At 41.4% G+C, this 24925-nt stretch overlaps 1 protein-coding gene across 3 annotated transcripts; it reads right to left on the minus strand.

The window, feature by feature from the left end:
• Positions 1 to 4791: 4791 nt before the first annotated feature.
• Positions 4792 to 24502, minus strand: sh3tc2 (SH3 domain and tetratricopeptide repeats 2). Of its 3 annotated transcripts, none has more exons than XM_022200373.2 (22): positions 24466 to 24502; positions 18613 to 18702; positions 17468 to 17599; positions 16803 to 16930; positions 16514 to 16619; positions 16230 to 16373; positions 15032 to 15233; positions 14811 to 14884; positions 14226 to 14421; positions 13822 to 13958; positions 13553 to 13603; positions 13146 to 13450; positions 12304 to 12498; positions 11118 to 11978; positions 10796 to 11016; positions 10530 to 10696; positions 8835 to 9012; positions 8580 to 8730; positions 8165 to 8287; positions 7898 to 8048; positions 7617 to 7813; positions 4792 to 5983 (listed from the first exon to the last, which is right to left on the minus strand). In XM_022200373.2, exons 1-22 carry the CDS (start codon positions 24485 to 24487, stop codon positions 5198 to 5200), a joined length of 4617 nt encoding a protein of 1538 aa, XP_022056065.2. In that variant the 5' UTR covers positions 24488 to 24502; the 3' UTR covers positions 4792 to 5197. The 3 variants fall into 3 exon arrangements, with proteins under 3 accessions (XP_022056065.2, XP_022056068.2, XP_022056066.2); XM_022200376.2 differs by lacking the exon at positions 24466 to 24502 and adding an exon at positions 23838 to 24070; XM_022200374.2 differs by lacking the exon at positions 24466 to 24502 and adding an exon at positions 20047 to 21082.
• Between the last annotated feature and the right edge of the window lie 423 nt (positions 24503 to 24925).

Genomic DNA, 24925 nt, shown 5'->3' on the forward strand with positions numbered 1-24925 from the left:
CACATAAAGGAACACTTAATTCTTCAGTTTGTGCTCACAATCACCAAATTTGGAGACACACAGTTTTCACTCAACAAGAAGGGGTATGAAATATTGTATGAGTAGAGTAATTACCGGCTAAAGCTCTCAGACAAATACACTATAATTAAAAAAATATCTGTCTCTGAGATGTAATGGTTTAGTGTAAAGCTGCATAACATGGAAATACATGGACGTACAAGTACCTCAGATATGTACTTGAGTAACGTTACTTGACTACATTCCACCAGTGGATGTGTATCACCGTTGAACGGCATAAATATGCTGTACAGCTGAATTGCTTGCTGATATTCCTGGCTTACATGATGAGACTAGTTACAGGGTCCCGCTAGTTTCTATGGTATCTCCACTGGTTTCCAAGTAATGCTATTTTTAAGTGTTTTCTCTCAATCTGAGAGCACAACTGAACACAAAAGGCTGTTGCTAAGAGCTGGGAGAAGTTAGTCACCTGCTTTTCAAGCTCTAAGTCTTGAAAGAACAACAAAGAACATGACAATTAATGTATGTTATTAGAGTATTTAACCTTTACTCTCTCCATTGCCAAACAACTTAGACAATAAACATTCATTTTGTGCACATGTGGTTTGACATGTTTCTTGGTGGAGAATTTGGGTCACATGAGATTATTCAACCTTTTTTTTCCCCAGTTGTTGGTGTTAATGAGCTTCTGTAGTTCCTCATATGGAGTGTTAAGTGTAAACTTCTTATGTCCCTAAAGATCATTTGAATGTTGTCCTGGGAATACTTAAAAAGGAAGAACAATTCAGTGCTTGTTTTGGCACAATTGGACTTGTTTTGAACTTGTTCGAAACTCATGCCTGTGGGGGGAAGGAAGATGTCTTGCAACTTTGTTCAGCATGCTGATCATGCATGCAAACATTCCTTTCCTTTGGCTCATTGTGTTACAATAAACTAATCTTGAGCAGGTTCTGTTTGTTTGGCCTTGCTCGAACTCTCATTCTTGCTCTGCCATCTTCCACTTTGCCAGCACTGAACTATAAAATGTGGGCTTGTCAATGTCTCACTGCTGTGATTCAAGAAATACCATCAGACACAGTATACTCTTGAGTGTGGTTGCAGCAAAGCAGCACCATCAAAAAGCTAGATATTACTGGCTGTATTTTAAGCTCATCCAGACGGGAAATGTTTCTCAGTAAAAGAAACACAGCTTCTTCTTACTTACTCTTTATGTCACACAAGGAGCATCCTGTACAAATGAATGTCATTACTGCACTTTAACTAAACCGAAGCCCAAAGTGTGACAGAGAGGACAGTTTCCATTACACACTGACTGGAGTGCTGCCATTGCCAGGAGGATGAATCTGTGTCTCTTTTTCACCTCTGTCCCTCTCATTCACCTGTTGTAGGGCAGCTGATGTAACACGTTTCAGCCTGAGACATTGTCCTTCACTGCCCACTTCTGGTGAAAATGACAACTGCATCGTGAGGGTTTCACGGAGCAGCAAACTGCAAAATCAATATAATACTGCCCTCTTATGGTGCATTGAAGACATGGCCAAGGTTATCACACTCTCCCTTAAAAACACATTAACTCATATAACTCATCGTATTTACTTAAACGCAGTTAAGGTAAGATACTTTTATTGTATTCCTTGCTTGTGCTTGTTCAAGGACTTTTGTTGTCATATAAAATATTTAATTGAAGCACTTTGTCATACTTTCCATGAAGTTTGATGAACTATGCAAGGACATGCTCATTATTTAGAAAATATAGTAATCAGATGCTGCCTTCTAATTGGAACTGCGTGTGCATGATGGGGAATGTCAACATCGTGTAGTCCTTCAGAATGAGTTCAGTTCAGTTCAGATCATATCAGTTGAGCTCACTGCAGTTCAGGTCAGGCCATTTGGGAGAGAGTGGGTGTACGGTATTTGTGAGTGGCCAAGGAGGGTAGAAGAGGTGAGTAGGAGGGAAAATGCAACCTAAGCTGAGGCAAAGGAAGAGGAGAACCCCAGAGATTTGTAAAAATAAGAATACTCATGCTCTCTTAATTACCTGGAAACTCAAAAATCTAGCTGCTTCTTGGTTTCAAAGTCACTCCAACATGACTAGAACTTAAACTGGTTTTCCAATCCCTCTTTTTTCAGCTCCGTTTCTCACTATGTTCTTCTTAAACAGTGGACAGTTTCAAGTACCTGGGTGTTCACCTCAACAATAAACTGGACTGGTCCCACAACACTGATGCTCTGTACAAGAAGGGCCAGAGTCGCCTCCACCTTCTGAGGAGGCTGAGGTCCTTCGGAGTGTGCAGACCTCTACTAAGGACTTTCTACGACACTGTGGTAGCCTCTGCTTTCCTCTACGCTGTCGTCTGCTGGGCCCCGGGCAGCACAGAGCGGGACATGAAGAGACTGAACAAGCTGACCAAGAGGGCCAGCTCTGTCCTGGGCTGCCCACTGGACTCTGTGATGGATGTGGGTGAGAGGAGGATGTTGACCAAGCTCTCATCCATCATGGACAACAGCTCCCACCCACTGCACCGGACTGTAGTGGAGCTGAGCAGCTCCTTTAGCACAAGACTCAGACACCCTCAGTGCAAGAAGGAGCGCTACCGCAGGTCCTTCATCCCCACTGCCATCAGACTGTATAACACTACTGTGTAGTTGTTATTATGTGCAATATTTATTATCTTGTTCTTGCACTTTCGTGACTTTTGCACTCCTCTGTTTTTTGTTTCTAAGAGCCCTGTAATGTTAAATTTCTCCTTTGTGAGATTAATAAAGTCTATCTTATCTTATCTTATCTTATCTTAATGCTGAGTTTATTCTCAGCTTACAGGCGTATCTGATTTATCTCTTCTCGTCCACCCTTCTTTCCTACATTTCCTGCTCAGTTAGAAAAACAAGCTGTTTTGTACATTTTCCTCCTCCTTTCTGCTACGACTACTTCTGTAGGATAGACAGCACCATGTCATCTCTGATGACATGTTAGAAGGCGGTCTGACACTTTACAATGTTGAGAGCATCAACGATCCGTTCTGTAGTGGCCTTCGTGACACCAACAGACAGTTTGCTGAGCTTCTAGGATTGCATGGTTAATAGGAGACAAGGAGGGAGGTCTGGGAATTACATCCATCATCACTTTTTGTAGGCTGAACACATTAGAGCTGAATGTCTCTCTCAGAATAGTGACATAATCTGGTGCTACTGTCATTACCTAGCAGTTTAACTGTTAATGTTTGTCAAATGTGACATTTTTTCACTGAAAATCAGCAGGTAAGGCCTCAGGGGACTTGAGGAGCATCTTGGCTTCAAACTCGACATCCCTCATTTTCTTGCTGATGCTTACTGCCACACTGTCGTGTAAAATTAGATTTGAGGAGCAGTTTAGAGGAGAAGATGAGCATAATGCAACAATTTACTGCAGATTATTGTTAAGTCATCTGGTGCTGGTAAGTCTTACCAGCGTCAAACGATGGTTGGCATCATCCTCATAAAAATCCTTCAGTTTAAATGTCCAAAGGTTTTACACACAGACAAAACAGACGCTTTATATCAGCTTTTACCTGTTAACCTGTTATTGATTACAGACAGCTTAGTGTGACATGAGTAGAGTTAAGCGACACAATTTCAGTAACTAACCGTTCGTTCACGGTGCTTGTGTTTGTCTCCAACAGTGAGTTGATCATGTCTTCAGCAGTCGCTTCAAATGGAAGCAGGTTTTTCTACTGAAGCTTTAGGAGTTCCACCATTAAAACAATCTCAAACCATGAAGGACACTAGACACATTTAAGTGTGTCAAGTCTGAATTCACTAGAATTTACCAAAAATTTCATGTGAGTTTTTAGCTTGAAAGGATTGTAGGCCTGACCTGAGACTTGTAACTATTAATAGTCTCACAGAGCTTCAGAGTCTGATCATATCTGGGTGCATCAAACAATACCTTTCAGAGAAATAAGACAGTGCTACTCATCAGTTTTAGTTAGTTTTAAAAATACACCACAATATCTAACTCTGGTAAAAACGAAAACTGTAGCATAACTTGATGAATCTGTAGATTCTTCTATTTCCTTTAAGAAACTCCATTGATATTTTGTATCTATAAAACAAATACAACTGTCATACTGACAACTAAAATTTCTCAAGTATAAGTTTGACGATAGACTTGAGAAGGCTCAAACGTGGTTGATCTTCCTGTACAAATGGGCTAAGTGTGTTTAGGGAAGATATTGTGTACGTTCTGAAACACAATTACGGTTGTTAATTCACAGAAACAATCGTAAAATGAAGTTCCCATGTCACACCAAGGAAACACTTCCTGTTGTAAATAAAAAGTAATACTTGCTAGTGCTGGAAAACGTATATAAATTCAATAAGGAGCATAATTGGTAACACATGCGCCTTTTTCTGTTGGTGCCCAGCTGTTCCAGGAAATTTTGGAGCCTTTTTGAGAAAAACAGAACCTGTTCATCAGTGACTTGATCTTAATTTTGTAAAAAGCTGTGAGCTTGGCATGCCATTACGTACTGAGAAATACACTAAAACATTACTAACTTTGGATTCTTCATCATTTAAGTAGGAATAGCATATACTGGAAACAGCAGCAGAAAGAAATAAAAAAAATATATAAAATGACGTGCTTTCTTTTTGTAAAAGCATTTGTGTTTACGATATGTTGTTATTGCCAAATAACCTCGTGTTCTGATTTAATCATGTACATGATGTGTGCTGCTCAGGGTCAACATATTTCTTCCATATTTGAATAGACAAACACATCAACATTTAGCAAAGTAAAAATAATTTTGCTTTTATGTTTCTGTCATATCTACCAGAGATACAAAATGTAGAAAACATATATTACAAGCACAGTGCACTATAATTACCACAGTGTATATTACAGATAAGGCACATGCTTTGAATCAACTAACTCTTTGATAGCTTTACAATATTAACATCATCTTTCATACAATTAGTGCCATAATGAGAGGCTGGAACGCTGCAACCAGTTTGCTGGCCAACAGAGATGTGGCCAGATGAAGAAAATGTCAGTGAAAAACATACATAAAGTGCCACTGGAAGACTACTTGTTGACGTCTGTGTGTTTGCTGTGTGTCTCAGAAACATCTTTTCCTGTGTATTTGAGAATGCTGTCCTCGCTTAGCTTCATCCATTTAGTTTAGTCAACATCAGGCTCCTTTTAAAGTCGATCTGTATGAGGCTCTGTCTCTGTTGTCGGAGTGTTTTGTTTGTCCTGAATATCAGAATCAGTGTCTCTGGCATCTGCATGTCCTGTCATGTCACTAGTGTGATTAACAGGTATTTGACTGTTCATGCTGTGGCCAGTGTCAAAGTCTTTCCCATCTGTTGCATTTTGGTGAGTTTGTAAAGTCTCAGTGGAGCTGCTGGAGTCTGAGATCTGCTCCTTAGCTGTATCAAAAGACTCAGTGAAAATACTGTCACTGTATGACCGACTGGCAATGGTTTCTGTCTCAGAGGCAAACACATCCGGATAAGGACTGTCTGTGTCGGAGAGATAGTGATTGTGATCTTCTTTCACATTGGCATCTCTGAGATTAGTGTCTGATCTGTGCTTTGAGTTAACATGGGTTGTACAAGTTCTTAAAGGTGGGTCATCTTCACACTTTGCATCTTTAGGTACGGAATCAAAAATGCCATTTCTCTTAAGTGGAATTTCTGTATGTCCCATATCAGCATCCAAGTTCTTTTCCTTCTTTTGGCCAGACTCTGTGTCTGCAGAATCCACGTTTTCCTCTCCAACAGCAGCGCTTTCCACTCCAGCCAAAACTCTCTTCAGACTCTGGGCTCTGTCTCTGTAAACTTGGCACAGCTGAGCGTCGGGCATGTGGTTGCCATGGATCTCGGCCAACTTCATGTACACCACATACAGAGCCTCGGGGTTAGCTTGGTCCTCAAGTGCTGCCGCCAGAGCCAGCTGGAAGTAGCCCACTGCATCAAAAGCATCCTGCAAAGGGAACACAGGTCAGAGCTGCTCTCATCAAAATTAAATGTATAATCTTCACATTGGAAGGTTGGATTTTGGCTTGCTCATAAAAGAACAACAGGCAAAGTTATAGAGTCCATATTATGGGCATCTGCAGGTTTATAAATTCATTTTTGAGTCTCCAAAAAGACAATAACATGCTTTACTGTTTTTTTTTTTTTGTCACATTGTATACTGCAGCAGCACCTCTTCTCATCCTCTGTCTGAAACACTCTATTTCAGCTCCTGTTACTTTATGGCCCCATCTAAAAAATCCCAGTCTGCTCTGATTGGTCAGCTGGCCAAATGAAAGCAAGGGACCTACTGAAACGCCAGATCTGTGAGTATAGAAATGCAGCTCAAGCAGAAGTGGCTTTAACAAGAAAAAATGTTAAATTGTATATTTTTTTCTTTAAGGGCAAAACAAGCTGATAGGCTTTGCAAATATATGGGATAGTGACATAAACAAGAAGGAAAGTTTGGATTATAATAGGCTCCAGCACCCCCCGTGACCCTAGTGGGGCTGCACAGTGGTGTAGTGCTTAGCAAGACTCCCTTGTAGCACTTTTGCCTTGCAGCAAGAAGATCCCCGGTTCAAATCCCGGGGTGGGCCTGGGATCTTTCTGCATGGAGTTTGCATGTTCTCCCTGTGCATACATGGGTTTTCTCCGGGTACTCCGGCTTCCTCCCACACTCCAAAAACATGCTGAGGTTAATTGGTTACTCTAAATTGCCCGTAGGTGTGATTGTGTGTGTGATTGTTTGTCTGTATATGTAGCCCTGTGACAGACTGGTGACCTGTCCAGGGTGTCCCCTGCCTTCGCCCGAGTCAGCTGAGATAGGCTCCAACACCCCCCGCGAACATAGTGAGGATAAAGCGGTATATAGAGGATGGATGGATGGATGGAGTTTGGATAATAAACTTGTCATGTCAGACAGGAAAGGGGCCATGTTTTAAATACCATTTTAACAGTTTTTTTTCAGAGAGAGGGTATTTTGAATTATTTGAAGATATCGCATTGATTTATTACTCAAATTGTTGATGAAAACTGATTAGGAAAAAATGACTTTAGAAGAAAAAAATACATTCTCTTTGCTTTGTGACAAATTATTCAGAATTTTGTAAAACTAATCAGATTACAGAAACTGAAACTAAATCGTTTGCTTAGGTGCAATCCTTGATTTTTATTGAAAGCTTGAGAAGGAGTGATTCAACAAAATACTCAGTTATGCTCATAATATATAGATATGTTATTCCCTACTGCCACAGAAAAGTACTAATACAACAAAAAGTATTTTTGCTATCTTTTAAAAAAAAATTATTTATTTTTTGGTCATTTTTAAATTTCTGTATGAAAGAACTGACATTAGGGAGATAAAACCAGATTAAACCACATAAAAGAGATAAAACTACAGATGCTGTGTCTCCTTGTGGGTGCCTTCAAAAGCCAGGGCGCCCTGTCATGAAACATTAATACTGCTTCCATGTATTTAAAAGATTCTTCAGTTAATTTAGCTGCGAAAAACAGTAAAACGCTTGACTGAGGAGAAAGCCTTGCACTGTGGTAATTTCACTAGCATTGTGTTTGCCACTTTCTCACAGCACTTCCTGTACCTTGAGTTTGTGCAGCGTGATGTTTCCCAGTCTACTGTAGACCTTAGTGTAGTAGCGAGCCTCCACGGGGTGCTGCAGGACAGGTGGACACAGAGACAGACACTTCAGGTAGTAGTTTTCTGCCATCTCATACTGCTGCAGGCTGTAGTAAATTGTAGCCAGACGATGGTAAGCTGTCCGCTCATTCTCCCGCACTCCTGGGAGAGAAAGCAAAATAGTGACTAACAAAGTAGGCACATCGTGAATTCCCATCTTTATTAAGACATGCTGCCACTCTGTACCTGTTTTGCTGGCGATCTGAACAGCCAGCGTTGCGTACTGCAGAGCCTCCTCCTGCTCTCCTTGATTCATCAACAGCTCCGTCAGTTTACTTAACAAACGGAACTCTGAGTGGACGTCTTTGATGCTCCGTGCAAATGGCAAACTGCCATCCTGAGAAAAAAATCTGAGTTTATTTTAAGATCCATGGTGCCAAGAGGGAAAATAATAAAACCACAACTTAATAGTTTGAAAAATACTGCTGGGTGTACTTTTTTGCATCGTCTCACCCTGTAGAAAGGCAGTGAGGCCATGCGGTTCCTGTGGCCTTTAAAGTAGACATCTCCTGCCTCCTCATAGATGCTCAGAGCAAAGTAGGAATCATTCATCCTCAGGGCTGTCTTCACTGCTGCCTGTCAGTCAAATCATATTGTTAATCACATGTGCTATTTGAAATGCTTGTGATTGTCAGGGAAATATTACACTTTATTAGATTTTTAAAAAAAAAACAAAGAAAGCGGTGAATGTGAAGCAGAGGGAGCACAGCAGGGACGCGATAAAATCAATAATCTCTGCTGCTCAGGAATGAGGAGTGCCTGCATACACCGGATGCCAGTTTTATTAAAGAGCAAAGGGCAGAACAAGGAAAAGAGAATGACTAAAATATGTTCCACTCCACACTCTCATATCATCCTTCATTCGCACCTGCAGGTACATGTCAGCCAGCTCGTCCTCCTGGATGAGATAATAGATGCGTCCCACCTGTAGCCAGGTCTCTGACTCTTCCTCTCTCTTGCCCAAATCAATAGAAATCCTCAGGCTCTGCTTGGTGTAGTCAAGAGACTTGCGAGACGATCTGCAAAACACAATGCAGAAATAAAAATCAAATAAATGACTGAGATGTTTTAATAAAGATGGACAGAGAATCTGGGTGAGTGGGAAGGAAAGTCAAATATTCACTTCTCGGTATTGAGCGAGAGGTAGAGGCTGCTGAGGATTTCCAGATACTCTCCCTCTAGTCTCTTGTCCTTCAGCTCTCTAGATACCAGCACACAGTGCTCGTAGTAGACGATACTCTGACCATAGAGCAGCATGTCGGCGTACAGCCGGCTTAGCACCTTGGCAACCACCATCTGACCTATGAAAAGTAGTGATGAAAATCACAAGTTGGTCCTGAGACAACACATACTGGTACATTAATGCCACTGAAAAAGAATTACATGAAGCACAGCCTGGTCTTCTCATTATTATGACCTGAATTATCAGACATTTCAACTTTCCATAAATATATTTGGGATAGATTTCAGTAACAAAGAATGATTTGACAACACTTAAAAACATTCTTTCCACTAAATACACCAATTGGAAATAATTAGTACTCCGCCAAGGAATGCAACAGAGTTATGTGATGAGCACTTGTCCGTCTGTCAGTCTGTTAGCAACATTACTCAACAATGGACGAACGGATTTGGATGAAATTTTCAGGGAAGGTCAGAAATGACACAAGGGTCAAGTGATTAGATTTTGGCAGTGATGTGGCTTTTAGTCTGAATCCACAGATTTGTCAAAGATTTCTGTATCATTGTGAGATAGCGACTCAGCATCACTGTAACTATGACAACAAGTGAACACTACGCCAACTGCCTCCTGGAGAGCACATGATCGCAATCGTGCTACAAATCAACTGGTCTGGACTTATCAGGACTTATCTATAAGAAATCATACGACTGAGCAGTCTTGGCGGAGTACTGCGCTCTCTGAGTGCTTTTCTTGTTTGAAAACTGTGACCACTGTTCCTGCTTCTTCCTTTTTTTTGTGTTTGGTAGAGTCATATTACGTTTTCTTCTTGAGGTTGTATTTAACAATGGCTTCCTTGCTCTACTGCTCTTCTGCACCAAGATATCTGTCTTTTAGTAATCTCACAATTCTCGTCTTTAAACAATGTAGTCTGGATTATCTGTTGACTTCACATATACACCCCCTGTCAAACGTTTTGAGACGGGTTCTAATTTATTTGAATAAGAAAATGTCTCAAAACTTTTGACAGGGGGCATACAGTTTTTGCACAAAATAATAGTTGCTCAAAAAATGTTTTCAACCATGTAATGTGAAGGTTAATTTTTTAAGTTTCAAAATGTCATATTTTAACATATCTTATTGCTTGTGTTGGCAAATTATAAGATTTTTTTCATGTATTTTCAAATATGCTGTAATTATTTACGATGAAATTCACAGTCTAATAATTATTTTCCAAAGCTTCAGATTTCATTATAATTATTATTATTATTTAGCTGTAAAACGTATTGCTTAGTTGATGGAAGACAAATGATAATCAGATGTTTAATTCTTTAATTTGATAAAGTTTTACATATTAACATTGGCACCATTTTTTTGTTTGTTTTTTACTGCAGTAATTAGGAGCAAATGATACTTGTGTTTGACCAGAATAAATGGCATAATAGTCTACAATTGGATTTATGTTACTTTCTGTGTGTCACAAGGTTGGTGTAGTGTGTGTGTTTGTTGGTTTATGTGCCCTGCTGGTGACTGTGAAAAATGTGCCTGAACGGGTTGTCCAGCTAGTCAGGTTCAGTGGCTAAGCTCTGGGACTTCAAATTACATGTGCTCACTTTCAGTGGTTGAACTTGTACTTACTGTGCAAGTTTCTGGCGTGTAGTGCAATTAGAAATCCCATCTCATAACAAGCCCTGATGTCCTGACTCCTTCCCCTGTCCTTGTAGCTCCGCCCGAGCCAAAGGTAGGTCTGGACATGCTCCTCGTCTGTCGGGCTTTCCCACAGCTCCAGAAAAAGGCACAGGGATCTAGATAGGATTAAAAAAAATGTACCATTTTAAAACATGATCTAGAAACTCTCACTCCTTTGCAACATTTTTTTTTCCATGAAAGAACAACTATCTGACCTGACAAGGAAGCGTTCTGCAACCCAAGATGCTCCCACAACCAGTGCCAGACAGCCCAGGTTGGCCAGTGCCAGGGCCTGATTCCTCTGGTTTCCACTTTCTCTGGAGATTACCAAAGCAGAGTGGAAATGCCAGCCTGCTTCTGGGATGCGACTTTGATGCCTCAGACACAAAGCCAAGAGGTTATGGATCACACCTCGCTGAGTAGGACAGTCAGTGCCCTGCACAAAGATTCATTTGGAAAAGACACACTGCTTATACAAATGTTCGCCATTTTCCCATGTGATTGTCATTGCTCGCTGTTTGCCTTTGGTTGCTGTACCTGTAGTGATGTGAGCAGTGGTTCTAGGAGACTCTGGGCCTTCTCAGCCTGACCCGTTAACACCAGCAGCCACCCAAGCAGCACAGACGCCTCGAAGCCCTCCTCCTCATTGATGTGGCCTCCCGTCTCCACAGCTTGTTGAGCACAGCACACTGCTTTATCCAGAGCACCGTACTGCTGGTAAATTGAGGCCAAGCCCAAGCACAGATCCCTCTGGGTCTTTTTATCATCCACCTGCTCAGCTACAGCCAGGGCCTGCTGCAGGTAAACAACAATCTGAGCTGGAAGCAGGGAGGTCCCTTCCTTCCAGCACGGGTTCAGACGAACAGAGTTCCTGATAAACAAGTCAATCCTCTGGAAGACATTGTGGAGGGAGTGGTCTTGTCTTGAATCCAGGCTCAGAGAAGCCAGCGCTAAGTAAGGCATGTATTTACGATGATAGAGCCAGCTCAAGAGCCAGTTGAGGTCCACTGGAGCTATGGGCCGACCCTCGGTGGCAGAGAGAGTCACTGAGAGAAACTGGAGTCGCTCGACAAAGGGAAGAGCATCATCAGTCTTCCTGAGAAGCAGGAAGAGGCTGGAGATGAGGTAGCAGACGCGAGCCTCCAGGTGTTTGTCCACCATCACCACTGATCTCCTCATGAGGAGCTTCAGGAGTTCAACTTCATCTGTGGACGAGAAGGAGTGGCAGGGGAGACAGAGGAGCAGGGCGCTGGCCTTCTCCAGAGTCTGGGGCAGTTTGTCAGTCATGCGTTGCTTCAGGTAGACGGCAGTGAGGTTTGTGACGAGAGCGATGAGGAGCGGCGTGTCAGAGAAACTCTCCACGCAGACGCTCAGAGCTTCCTCGTAGTAAACACGTGCCTGAGAAGAAATGGAAACGCGAATGTAGGAGATGATTTCAAGAGATGCAAACTGTAACAACTGGCCATTCCAGACATGAATGCCTCTCCATGTAGAATTTCAGTAGTAATCTGTGTTTACTGTATTTGTTTTAACCTTTGCTCTTTTTAAATGCTAATATTATTATGCTCACTTCACTTGATTGTCACTTCAAGAGAAAGTCACCTTAAAATTAAAAATATGATAGACACCGTTATGACAATTACCATAAGATTATATGAATGCTACCGTATCCTGTGGTGTCTTGTTCCAGACTCAGTTGCCTTGAATTATCTAAAACAGATACCTGGGAGAACTTGACCTTCCTGGCACACAGTCTTCCCAGGAGAAAGCATGCCCGTCGATGCGCCCAATGCATGCCCAGTCTCTTGGCACACTCCCTGACACTCTCAAGGTGTCCTGACAGCTCGTCCTCTGTCTTACCGCTAAAGGTCACCCACAAGAAGGAATACTGTAGGTCGTACAGAGGCAGAAATTCCTCCTAGAAGAACAGCAAACAAAAGATTTCAGTTACGTAACAATGGAGTTAATGGGATTGAGAAGTGTCAGTGTTCCTTTCATGCTTTTGTTTGTGAGTTAATTCTGAATCTTGCTACACAGAATGTGGTAAAATTTGAAGAATGTGTAGCCATTTTCAAGCTGATAGTGAAAGTGTGTTTGAACTCCATTCAGCTTCTTCAATTCCTGCCTTGGAAAACCTCTTAGTAAAGTCAGGAGGCTGTGCTGACTGATTTGTTGAAAAGTCTCTATAAAGAGTGGGCTGCAAAACCAAAACAATAAGCTGAGGAGAACTACCAAGTAATTCTTTGTGGTCTCCGTGCTCACATTTGCACTGTAGTCTTTGCAAATACAAGCTTGTGCTGATCCTTGTGATTTTTATGGATACAAAAGTTCAAGAGTTACAGACCAAGAAGTGAGTCGAAAGAAATAAAGAACAGTTGTGATGGTGGAGGAACTGTTGCAAACATGCACACAGGTACAATCTTTTTACTACTGGCAACACAGAGAAAGTACATATTTAGAAACTGCATTCAGCATTATTGTTTGTTACATCTTTGACTGTAAATGTGGCTGGATTAAAAATATTATAAGCAAGAAGGAAAGAAAGTAAGAAAGAAAGAGCCTGACCTGGAAGTGTTCGTGATTGAGCAGGGTCAGTGTTGGATCACTGAGCTCGGACTCCTCCCCATCCCAGCTGTTCTCTTCCAAGAAAAGAGGAGGATCTTCTTGGAATTCGTCCAGTTCTCTGAATGTGTCGTCCAGAGTGAAGGATAGCCGCTCTCCCTCTCTCGGCAGAGGATTGTGAGAGTGATAGACGGACACACGAGGGGAGGACTGAGAGACAGACGGCCGAGGGGACGACTGGTATGGGGGCGTCCCTCCACTTCTCTCTGACATGACACTCTGACGGGCGCTTGTAAGAATCTTATGATCTTTTAAAAAACAGATACAGTACTTTAGTGTATTGCAGAGAACAGAGAAGCTTTTCAAGTTGTATGAATGCATTAAGATCATAACTAAGATGATAACTTTACCATGTTTAGGTCGACTCCTGACGTACATGAAATCGCTGTCATCCAGTCTATCTGCAAACACACAAGGTAAACCCATTTAAGCATCAGTTTTCCAGTTGGAAGTAGAAAATGGAAACTATTCCTCCCAAAATGAATCCCAAACTATTTAGGAAACAAACAGAAGCTGCACATGAAACCAAACATGACCTATATTTCAGTTATGTGGCACAGCTCCTTTCCTTTCCATTTCCTGAAAGTATATCTCTTGATCAGTCCAGTCATTCCTTTACCTAGCCTGTACACGGAGCTGATTTCAGACGGGAAGAGTCTTTCCAGCAGGCTGCTGTCAATCAGCTCAGAGCCACATGGGTTAACTTGACCCAGGCTGGCCTTCTCCTCCTCTGTCAGAAAGAGCAGTTGTTCATCTCTGTGTGAGGGAGACAAAGGCAGCATTATTGTTTCAGCCATCTTTCCAACCTCATGATCCAATCCACCCTGTTCAGACTGCAGATACACTAAATAGGATTTCATTAAAGATAAGCAACAGACTTAAAATAAGTCATAATGAATGTGGACTTGATTATAATAAAGTGCTTCAAAGTTGAAATGAAGCACAACATCGTAAAATGACTAACAGCAAGGCACGATATGTATTATTAATAGCTGATAGAACTGAAAATACGGAACTTCTTACAGGGGTGAGGTGTTCAGAGGCTTGACGTGGGCCTTGTGTACAAAGCCAGTGTGTCCTGTGGAAGCGTGTCTGCCTATGAAAATGTCCAGGCTTCGGAGCAGCAGACCCTGGATCTCTACAGTATCACCTTGGCTCAACTGGAGCTCATCTGGGGCACCTGGACTGTAGTCGACTGTGGCTACACATGAACCTGTCACTGAGGTGATAAGACGAATAGGACTGGATGAGTAAGATGAGTGTTTCCAGGCCAATAGTTAAACACATTGTTTGATCAGGCATAAGATGATCTTAAATTATAACAAGGAATGAATGGGACATTTAAAAAAGCTTAAATACAGATGGGTTGGAGGTACTTCTGGTAAAGTAAATTCCAACATTTGCGCAACTTTATAACAAAAGACATCCAGAAATTCAATCGTGTTGAGCTGACCTAATCATTTAACAAACATTTCCATCAAACTCTATGCTGTGAACAAAAGCATGTCGTGAAATTCCTTCCCAACCACCTCCGAAAGCTTTACTTTAAGTAACGCAGTAAAGTATGTTGTATGTGTGAAAATTACATAATATGCAGAATAGCTTTACCAATAGAATGTTCAAACGGTTCCTTGTCTGTCAATGAGCATCCAGCATGGCCTGGGTACTTCCTCAGGAACCACCTGACCAAACAGGAAGTACGATTTAACAAAACGACACCAACTACCATGTAAGAACGTCCACCACAAGAGAATGTGTTAATCTTATCACGGTGCAAATCCAGGAAGTGGTCACTTAAGCGGCCAATTGAGCAACATAAAGTGACTCACTGGTAGAAGGGGTAGGGCAGCGGCTGCATGGCGTTTACTGGCACCAGACCATGATTTCCCGTGGAGAGCATGGTGCCCTCCCACATGTTGTCCTGCCCGGTGTCCTTCACCATCAGCAGGTCGTTCTTTTTGAATGACAGTTGTTCTTCGTCGTACTCATCCTGCTCGCTTCTTGTAAACAGCGCCTTGGCAAAGAAAGAACCTGCAAAGAGGCTGATGTATCAGTACGCAGCTTCAGCTTCTGCAAAGCCCTACACAAACATATAGAGATGGTTTGAAAGCACATGAATACATCCAGACAGTGATTTCAGTGCAAAACCACTGCAGCTACCGTGCCCTCATTCAGTCAAAGGCAAATGATGGATGTTTTATATCCTACCCCTATTAAGTTAATGTAATTCTCATCACTATTTGCCAGCACTGCAGTCCTATTACACATTTCCGTGAAGCTTTTTGCCTTAGGGGAACGTTCAGGGGAAAGTAAGGCTGTCTGTGTAGACCAGGCAGGAGGGAAATCAATAAGCATTCACAGTGCAAAGTAGTGCAATAGTTTTCGCTTTAGCAGAACAAATTTTGCAATACATTTCAAAAATCAGATCCAATTTTGATGTCTGGTTTCAAGTTAATCCAACTGTGGAAAATCTTTAAAAGGCAAATGTATGTTTTTTTGTCAAAACAATGCTGACTTCATTAGAAGTCTTTCATATTTGAGAATTTTTTTTTTCTGACTAAAGCAGAAAAGCTCTTCATCTAAATATAAAGCACCCATTTGTGTGGCAGTCTGTTCATTACGTCAATTGGGGTCGGTAAGAAATGGATTAAAAATAATGGGATCAAAAGGCAGCTGCAGCTACTTAATAGATAATTAAGTGTCCAGATTTAGGAGTCCTCTGACAATGAGTCCTTTCAATATTTTTTTAAGGTCTCGCACTACAGTTTTGACAATGTCAGTAATGTGTTTGCATTTTGAAATAAAGACCGAAGCTTTAAAATCTGAAGTAAAGAATAGATTCAAACTTTTAAAACTCAGTTTGATTGACTGGATTTGATTTCTGTTTGCAAAAGTAGATCACTTTGTATCAGTGAAAAATATCATTTTCTCTCCCTCTGTTATTACTGTATGTGTTGTTGACACCACAAAACATCCATTATATTCCAGAAAAATCCACTGTGGACTCTGCTTCTCAACTCTACTGACCTTCCTGGAGTAAAAGTCCCAGGTAAAGGGTGGCCAGATGTTCCTCATCCACTGTTACATTGATCTCCAAGTCACTAAGCAGCTCTGGGTCCAGCCAGACTGATTGATCACACAGGAAGTTCTCCAAGCAACGAGCCACATAACCTAGGACAGAGCACATGCAAAGAAGCTAAGATACCACCTCAGCAAAGACGTAATCCAACACTATTGCTCTGATGAGGATAATAGGAAAAGAAATACAACATATAAACCAAAGCGTCTTGCTAAAGAAACCCGCTTCCTACCTAATGATAAGTAAGTTGAAAACTTCCAGATTTCCTCCACAGTCTTGAATGTGAGTACAAAGCTATCCTTCTCAGCATGGACAGAGACCAGGCGTGCAGACAAGTCCTGCAGAAACAAGTCTCATGTTACATAACAGGGCATGAAGCCATCTTTACAAAGTGCACATCCTTGTATAATATATCATATTCCATCAAATGGACTCATTAGTGTTTTTTGTCATATCAGAATGTTTAGAAGTGCAGTAAAGTCTGTGCAACTTCTGCACTGTCAGGTCTGACTGTCACTCACTTTAAAGAGCTGTATGACGTCCTGGCTGTTGCTCTCCACCACTCGGAGTCGGGTGCGCAGCGCCTCCTGTAGGGCCCGGTCAGGATCCACACTGGAGCGCCTCCGCCCCGTGAACAACAGCACGATTTCTAGTGAAAAGGCAGAAAACATGTCGTGAACTTTTAGCTTATTTCTTGTCGTGAAAGAGAATGAAATCAAAACATATCGTATGCAATTAACCCTAGAAAAGGGGAGGCAAAAGTTTTAAAAATATCACACAAACTGAAATGAAATTTTGTTCTCTACAAGCAGACAAAACTTTCAAGAGTTTGTTAAAGATTTTCTTGGAGAGCTTATATATCGTTGAGATGCTTTGTGAGCACAATGTGAGCCCCTGGAGGAATAACAAAGCTATTAGGCCTCTTACTGGACTCTCACTGTGGCCATTTACATCCATTTGAGAGGAAGAACCTGGGGGAATGTGATGGATGGAGCTAAACTGCTGAGTGAGTAAAAACATTAGTGGCAGAAGGAATGTGCTTAATCAGTATGCATAAATATAATATCCATGGGAAATGCCTTTTTGTATAATATATTGCTAGTCTAGACTTGACGACAAAGAAGCTGGTTTTCTATCTGAAAGACACAAGTCAAATGGGCTGTGATTAGTGCATTGTGAATTGTACCTGAAGAGAATTTCTCTCCCAATGACACATTGCTTCCTCGAAGAAAGGCCTCTTTCTTCTTCCAGTAGCTATCAGCCTCCACTCCACCTTCACCTGACTCCACGAGAGGTCCGTCCTCCTCTTCACAGGCTCCTACAGGGGAAATATCAAGGAAATATTGGCTGGGTTGAATTTAAATGATCATTGGGTCAAGGTCAAAATGAGAGCATGAGGTGGAAAACTCACTCCGTCACTGGTTAAGCCAGTGTTTCCTAAACAGCATATTGTTTTTAGATTATTTTTTTGTGTGTGTTTAAGACAGGTGTGTAGTAGACAGGAACTACTTTATCAAAACGGTCATCACAAGGTGATGGTTTGTGCAGAACGGCTTGTATTCCAAGTGCCAGACTGGCGTGGAGATTTAACCATAAGTGTTACCAGATAACATAAACTACAAATCACTGGTGCTATTTAAGAAAACAATATCTGTGGTTGGTATTTAGACAGGCTGAACGCTTGATTTAGAGCTTCCAATATTTTTCTTGGTTGTACCACCACAGTTGTCAAATGTGTCTCTACTGGCACCACAGTCATAAATTCCACAGTTTATTTCATTTATTTGAAACTGGAAGTTATTTAGTACCATAAATAATACAGAAATCATTATTATTTCTTAATGCACCTTAACACCAGTACAGATAGATGAGCATTATTAGACTTTTCAGCCAATTATCCATTACTTTTAGTCAACTTTTTAAATTGTTTATCTACTACTTTTGGCTGGTACAGTCATTTATTCGCCTTGTCATCTTTTTTTTTTATTTTTATTTTTTTTAACTTTTTAGCCAGTACTTTTAGCAATTCAGTTCAGCATATGAACAGGATCTTAATAGTTTCAAACCCTTAAATACCAGGCCAGATGGCTGCACACATTATACTAGCTGACTGTATTTTTTGCAGTAAAGTAGTGACGGGCTTCCCCTAGTTTGTTCCATTGTGCAGGGAGGATATCCCAAAGACTTCCTTGGTTTGCGACCACAGAAAAAGCAGAAGTGCCCCCTCTTACACAAACTTTACGAGCTGTTCATACTAGTAGAGAATATATAATATTATGATTGACAATTTCAGAACAGAACTGGCTGTTCTATGCAACAGAGCTACTTTACCTTGAGTCATGTTGTCATTTCCTGAGAAGTGTTCATTTAGAGTATACGGTGGCTCCCTCCAAAGAGCATCCAGCTCTGCGGGAGAGATATCTGTAAAAAGAAAGCAAATCAATGAAGAATAACAAATTTTGGCTCCTCTGTGCTCCCTTTTAATCAATTAATCATCAGATACCCACTATAAAGTTCCAAATATGCCAGTGCATCTTAAAGGAATAGTTTGACATTTTGGGAAAATATGCGTACTGGCTTTCTCTCCCAAACCACTCTTATGTCTGTATGGTAAATATGATGTTACAGCCTGCAGCTACTTAGCTTAGCATAATGAATGTAAAAAAAAAAGAATGCAAAGTGGACAAAATCTGTTTATAAGTATTCCTAAAGGTTACTTATGTATTATACAACAGAAACCAAAATGTTACAAGGGTTTGCTAATGAGCTTATTGATTGGTAGGATGAAATCACCAGGTAACCAATGGAAACTCCTAGAAGTTTTTCTATATATTAGTCTTTATAGGTACGCTTTTGTACTAATTGGACAAACAGTACATAACTAGTTAAGCTGCTTTCGTTAGTCTTGCTGTTTCTAGTATTAAATCAAGCCAAGCTCACTGTTTCTTGATAATAGATTTACCGTACAGACATTAAAGCAATGTCAATCTTGTTATCATGACAAGAAAACATATCAGGTGAAGGTATTTCTCAAAAATCCCAACTATACTTTCAAAGAAAGTAGGTTTCTTGACAGAGGAGAGTGTTAACATGACTGGGGGAGACAAACGCAGCGGTTTATTGTGGAAACGTAAAGTTTGAGCCATTGGTTAGTTTGATGAGTCGTCGGGTGGGGTGGGGTTGAGTGGGGGGGGGGGGGGGGGGGGGGTGTACAATGACGCTGAGTCCACACAGGCCCAACACAGACGCACAGCTGCACTGATATCAGAAAAACCTTCACACACAGCCGCCCTGCCCCTGAGGCATGTCAGTGTGGTCACACTATCAAACACCATTTACACTGAAAAACGAAGCAACCAAATACAAACAGAAATACTTTTGATTAGACTGCCACTTGTTCATTTCCAACATGCTTTGTCAGTGCAAAAACAAAACACAACAGGACATTATTATCTTGATGCAAAGCATTCCCAACAAGACAATGGGGCGCGCACAATTTAGCAACACAATATGCAACATGACATTACGCCAACGAGGACAACAGGCTATTCTTTCCGTCCTACAACACAGAGCACAGTTAGCAGCAACAGGACTGCTTGAGTCAACACAAGCAGAGTCATGTTGCTACAGTGCAGAGACACACCATGCCCTTTTTACCTTCTTGGCTAAGTGTGTTACCCATGTCGCATATAGACCTAAGCTCCTGCCTATGTGAACGTAGCCCGCCTCATGACAGCACATAACAGAGAGTGAGATGGGACCGACCTGTGAAGGAGGAGAGGCAGACTTTGATGAGCGGTCCACAACAGGAAGAGTTGAGGAGCGGTCTGCAGCAACAAGACGCCATCTGGCCCAGGAGCCGGCAGCTCCCAGAGATCAATGCCATCCCATCAGTTCCCCTCAGCCTCTTTAACAACAACTCACTCTCTTCCTCTCTGCTGGACAAGCCCCGGTTCCCTTCCTATTTCTGTATTCCCTTTCCTGCCCCTCTCACTCTGTCTTTCCACCAGTTAACATTGACTGGATGTGTCTCTACTGTCCCCCCTGCAAGCCTTATCTCATCTCTGTCTGCTTCTCTTTGTAATATTTCTGTCTCTTGCTGCTGTCTCCATCTTCCCCCTCCCACCAGTCTCTCTCTCTCTCTCTCTCTCTCTCTCTCTCTCTCTCTCTCTCTCTCTGTCTCTCTCTCTCTCTCTCTCTCTCCAGTAGCTGCCCAGCCAGTCACTGAATGCACAAAGCACTCTGTGATTGGTATGTGTGTGTGGGGGGCAGGCCTCGGTGAGAGTTTCCCTGTGTGTTGTGTGTGTGTCCGGGTTAGTGAAAATATGCACAGAATGTGTGTCACAAAGACAATGTTTGTGTCTTTTGTGTTTTTCTCTGGGATAGTGTGTTGCTGATCCACTGTAAGGCAATGCCACGAGAGGGACGGGCTGCAAGGTCACAGCAAAGTGAGGGTGAGAGATGCCGGGTGGCACAGATTGAGGATCAGTTTATCTACAGCGCACAGTTTTACCGAGCTCCGCTTTCCACCAGCAGATGGGTAACAGATATGACATGAACACAGCCGGAGAGCATCGTTCTACACTGTGAGGTCGCTGGGAAGAAAAGGACGGGTGTGGAAAGTCAAGATTGCACAGTGAAAAAGCCAATGGGGCTTCTGACTGCTCTCAGTAATGATGTTTAAGGAGGATGTACATCCAAGAAAAAGTGTTGACATGGGAAGGTCACGACCATTGACCTTATGTGGCCCTTCAACAATGGCTCCGTTCAGGGTGTGCATTTATTTGCAAAAACAAATATATATATTATGTTCTTGTCAGCATACTAAGTGTAGACAGAGGCCTTTAGTTTGACAGTGGTATTCAATGTTCCAGCACACTGTCTCTCCAGTGGTACCAAACTTAATGCTACATTGGGAGTTGTGTGGATTCCTGATCTGACTGTGTCAAAATGTCATATTACTGAGAGTTTTTGTCATCTTTCCCTTTAATTAAAGCTGCAAGAATGTGTTTTTTTGTCATTTGGTAGCAATGAAAACAAGTTGTTTTTAGCCTCCCTGAGGAAAACGCTGCTGAATGCTAAACCAGATGCATCGAGTGTGAACAAAACAGCTGATTGTTGCAACCATTTTCATCACAGAGCGAAACAAAACGGCTTAAGCTAGTTGCAGATTTATTTGTTAAGTCATTCTAGGTTCATCATTTCCTGAGACCTCCAAGTGTTGTTTGCACAAAAAATACTCATTAAAGAACTCGTTGAATGGATACATAGAATGAAATGACCAACTGATATGTCACTATATAGTATGATGAAAAATATTAAATCTGTATGCAACTGCAAGGTATATTTACTATGCTGTTTTATTTGTGTTCTATTGTACATACAGTTTTGATAATTTTATGATATACTATGAACCCAATTAGGCTAACAGAATATTAGCATAGCCTGTAACATCATTAAACCAAATAACAGGTAGAAGTCTTGAATTTATTATATTATATTATACATTTTTTTATATTATGATACATTTTACTGTGATAATTTACAGTTTACATGCTGCTACAGTTACTTATATAAAAATTTTATGCAGATACAGCAAAATAGGAATAGGAATTTACATATCATTGGTGGTCGTGTATTTATCGCATTTTTCCCATGATTTATCTGCCCCAGCAGACTGAGACATAATAATCAGTATTGAATTTCAAATTTTATCAATTTATATATAAAATCCATCTCTGGATTTAAATGCCTTAGACGAGCAAATTTGGAAATTAAAAAACCCTATTTGTTACTTTTCTGATAAAATGACTGAGCCTAACTCCAAAAAACACAACTGGACCCAAGATTTAATGCCAATGCAACTTAAAGCATCTTTCATTCGATGCTGTCTCTATAAATACAAACTTCAACCTTAACACCCCAAGTTTACACCTTGCCAGTAATGTCATCTTCAAAACGAAGAACAAAATATTGATCAGTTTTATGATTTAATGACGACCCCAAAATATGTTGAAATCTTTAATGCATAATAATTGTGTCAATTAAAGCATTGAAACATCTGTAAAGACTGATGGCAATACTGTGCATTACTTATGACACTGTTAACAAAGAAAAGAGAAAAACTAATTTGATGTGATGATTGAAACAACTCATGTCTGACATGACTTCTGTCAGCTGTCATTCCATGTAGTCACTGATGCATGGACAAACACATAAAGTTTCTTCCTCCTTTAAACCCAGACTGCTGCATTGCTTCAGCATACAAGTGGCCAAGATCTACTTGTCTGAGATCACGTCTTCATTTTGTTTATGTGGCGGCTGATTGGTCATGATTGAATCTGTGCATGTGCATCTTGTGAAGCTGAAAGCTGTAAACAGACTGAAGGTGTGTCAGGGCATATCCTGACACTATCTAAACTCTCCTGCTTGTTTTTCATAGTGCAACAGATGTCTAATCTAATAAACACAGGGCTGATATGTGCATTCACGGGTCTTTGTTAGCCACAAAAGCTGCACAAAGGTCACTCGCTGTCCCACTTTCAGGCATACAGATTATCAATAAAACAATGCAATCTGTTTAGTGATGCTGTATTAGTCACAATGTCCTCTTTACGATACACCTGTGGATCTAGCTGCTGTTTCCTGGCAGCTGCAGCGTCAAAACTCCTTCCTCTTCCGAATGACTGCACTCTGTGGCACAACTTCACTAAAGTCTCCAACAAACAATGCACGTGATTACAGACTAAACCCCTAACTTATTGCCTGTAATGACAGGCAATAAGTTAAGTCTAATGACCACATACCATAAATGACCCTATAGTCTCGACACAGTCTGAAGCCACAGCAAAAAGCCGGGACTACAATTGTGACACTCGGCGGTCCGTGACAATAACATTCAGCCTAATGAGAAACATATGGTGTCAGCACTGTGTTCAAATGCATGACAAGCACGGGTTGTTTGAGGTGTTTGTGTCTAAGTGGGTCTGTGTGTGTGTGTGTGTACAGTGTGGGTTTGTAGATTTAGAATATGTTGCAGAAGAGTTAGTGGAGAGTAATATGAGACAGGGGTTATGGGCTCTAAGTTTAGACTAAGCCCCTGTTAGCTCACCACCATGCCTGTGTGTCTGGGGTAGAACTCCCTGCAGGGAGATTCCCACACTGTTGCATAGCGGCATTTGTAACTCTGAAACAAACATTGTGGAAGTATAATTGTACATTCTTGGGCTTTTGAGGATAGATCAGTTATATTCCCATGGTCTGACATTCTTTCATCTATTAGAACTAACGCATAGAGCCATAAGAAGTGTGTCATGTAGTGTGTAAGTCAGCTTGAATCACCAGTGAAAAGAAAAAGGAACTAAAATCACTGCTTGAAAATCGCTACCCATTTACAGATGCACTGTTTATCCTGTACACTGTGGGCTGACAGCAACTTTATGGTTACGTGACTAAGCACAAAGTACAGCAGTGATTCCTAAACAGAAGTAGTCTTATGGCACAGTGAGAGTTAGGGAGAAGATAAAGGCATTAAAAGCAGAAAAATACACCCTTACCTCCGTGCTGCTGCCAGCTCTCTTCCCTCAGTTCATTCCTCGTGTGCGTGGCAGAATGTGTCTATATATCACTTTGTGTGCGCGTGGTTTCACCGTTGTAATGGTGAGTTGCATGTGATGACAGCTGCTGAAACTGCTATCATTCTCCACAGCCAAAAACAAGACAGAAAGTCTGTGAGAGTCTGCTGGTATATGTGTCTATGTGTGTTGCAGAGGCAATCCAAGACAGCATGTCAGTGACTGAGGAAGTTTTTTGCTGTAACTCCTCCCATCATGGCTTTGGGACAATGGTACGGCCTCCTCTTCTCCCTCTCTCTCTTTTTCTAACTCACCCCAATTCCCCTCTCACTCAAAATCTGCTAAGGTGTGAGCCTACGAGAACCAATGAAAAGAGGTTGTAAGGTGGAAGTTATAAATAGAGTAGTATATAGCTTTTCAAAGCAGTTAAACCCTGGTAATTATCTGCTACCTCTTCCCAATTTAGAGCAACAAAAAGAACAATCACACACTATGTATTTCCCCATTCTACAACACCGGTCGCACCAGCTTGGTGTGTCGCACCCCCCAGAGATGACAGCAGATGACAGGCACAAACACTCGCCTGGTGTGAACAATGTCGAGTCCATACCTGAGGAATCACTTTTCTTCATTCCAAAGGTGAAAAGCCTTTGCGAAATCCTGCCTGTCAAGTCGAACACACACTGCCTGCATTCCAGTAAATGTACTGTAATGCCTGTAAATGTCAAGTATTTACCCTCGTGTGTTGTATGACAATGCGACAAAAAAGGGCAACCTCTCGTCATTCATTTTCTGGGTCATGTCCATCCCTATCTGTGCGAGGGGAGATAATAATCCCCAAGCCGACAGTCACTTTGGTTTCTCATGTTTTCTTTCTTTTTTTTTGCCTGCTTAGTTAAATATAAACTCAGGAACTGATTGTGTATACCCAGCCCCCAGTGCACCATGACAAAGTCACCCTGAACACAGAATATCAGCCGTGCACTGCACATGTGATAATGCAATGGGCTATGCAAGACTGCAGGACACAGACCATTTGTTCTGCTCTGTTTGCAAAAGTGTGTGTGTGT

The sequence above is a fragment of the Acanthochromis polyacanthus genome, chromosome 10 (genome assembly GCF_021347895.1).
Source record: "Acanthochromis polyacanthus isolate Apoly-LR-REF ecotype Palm Island chromosome 10, KAUST_Apoly_ChrSc, whole genome shotgun sequence".
Classification (NCBI taxonomy): Eukaryota; Metazoa; Chordata; class Actinopteri; family Pomacentridae; genus Acanthochromis; species Acanthochromis polyacanthus.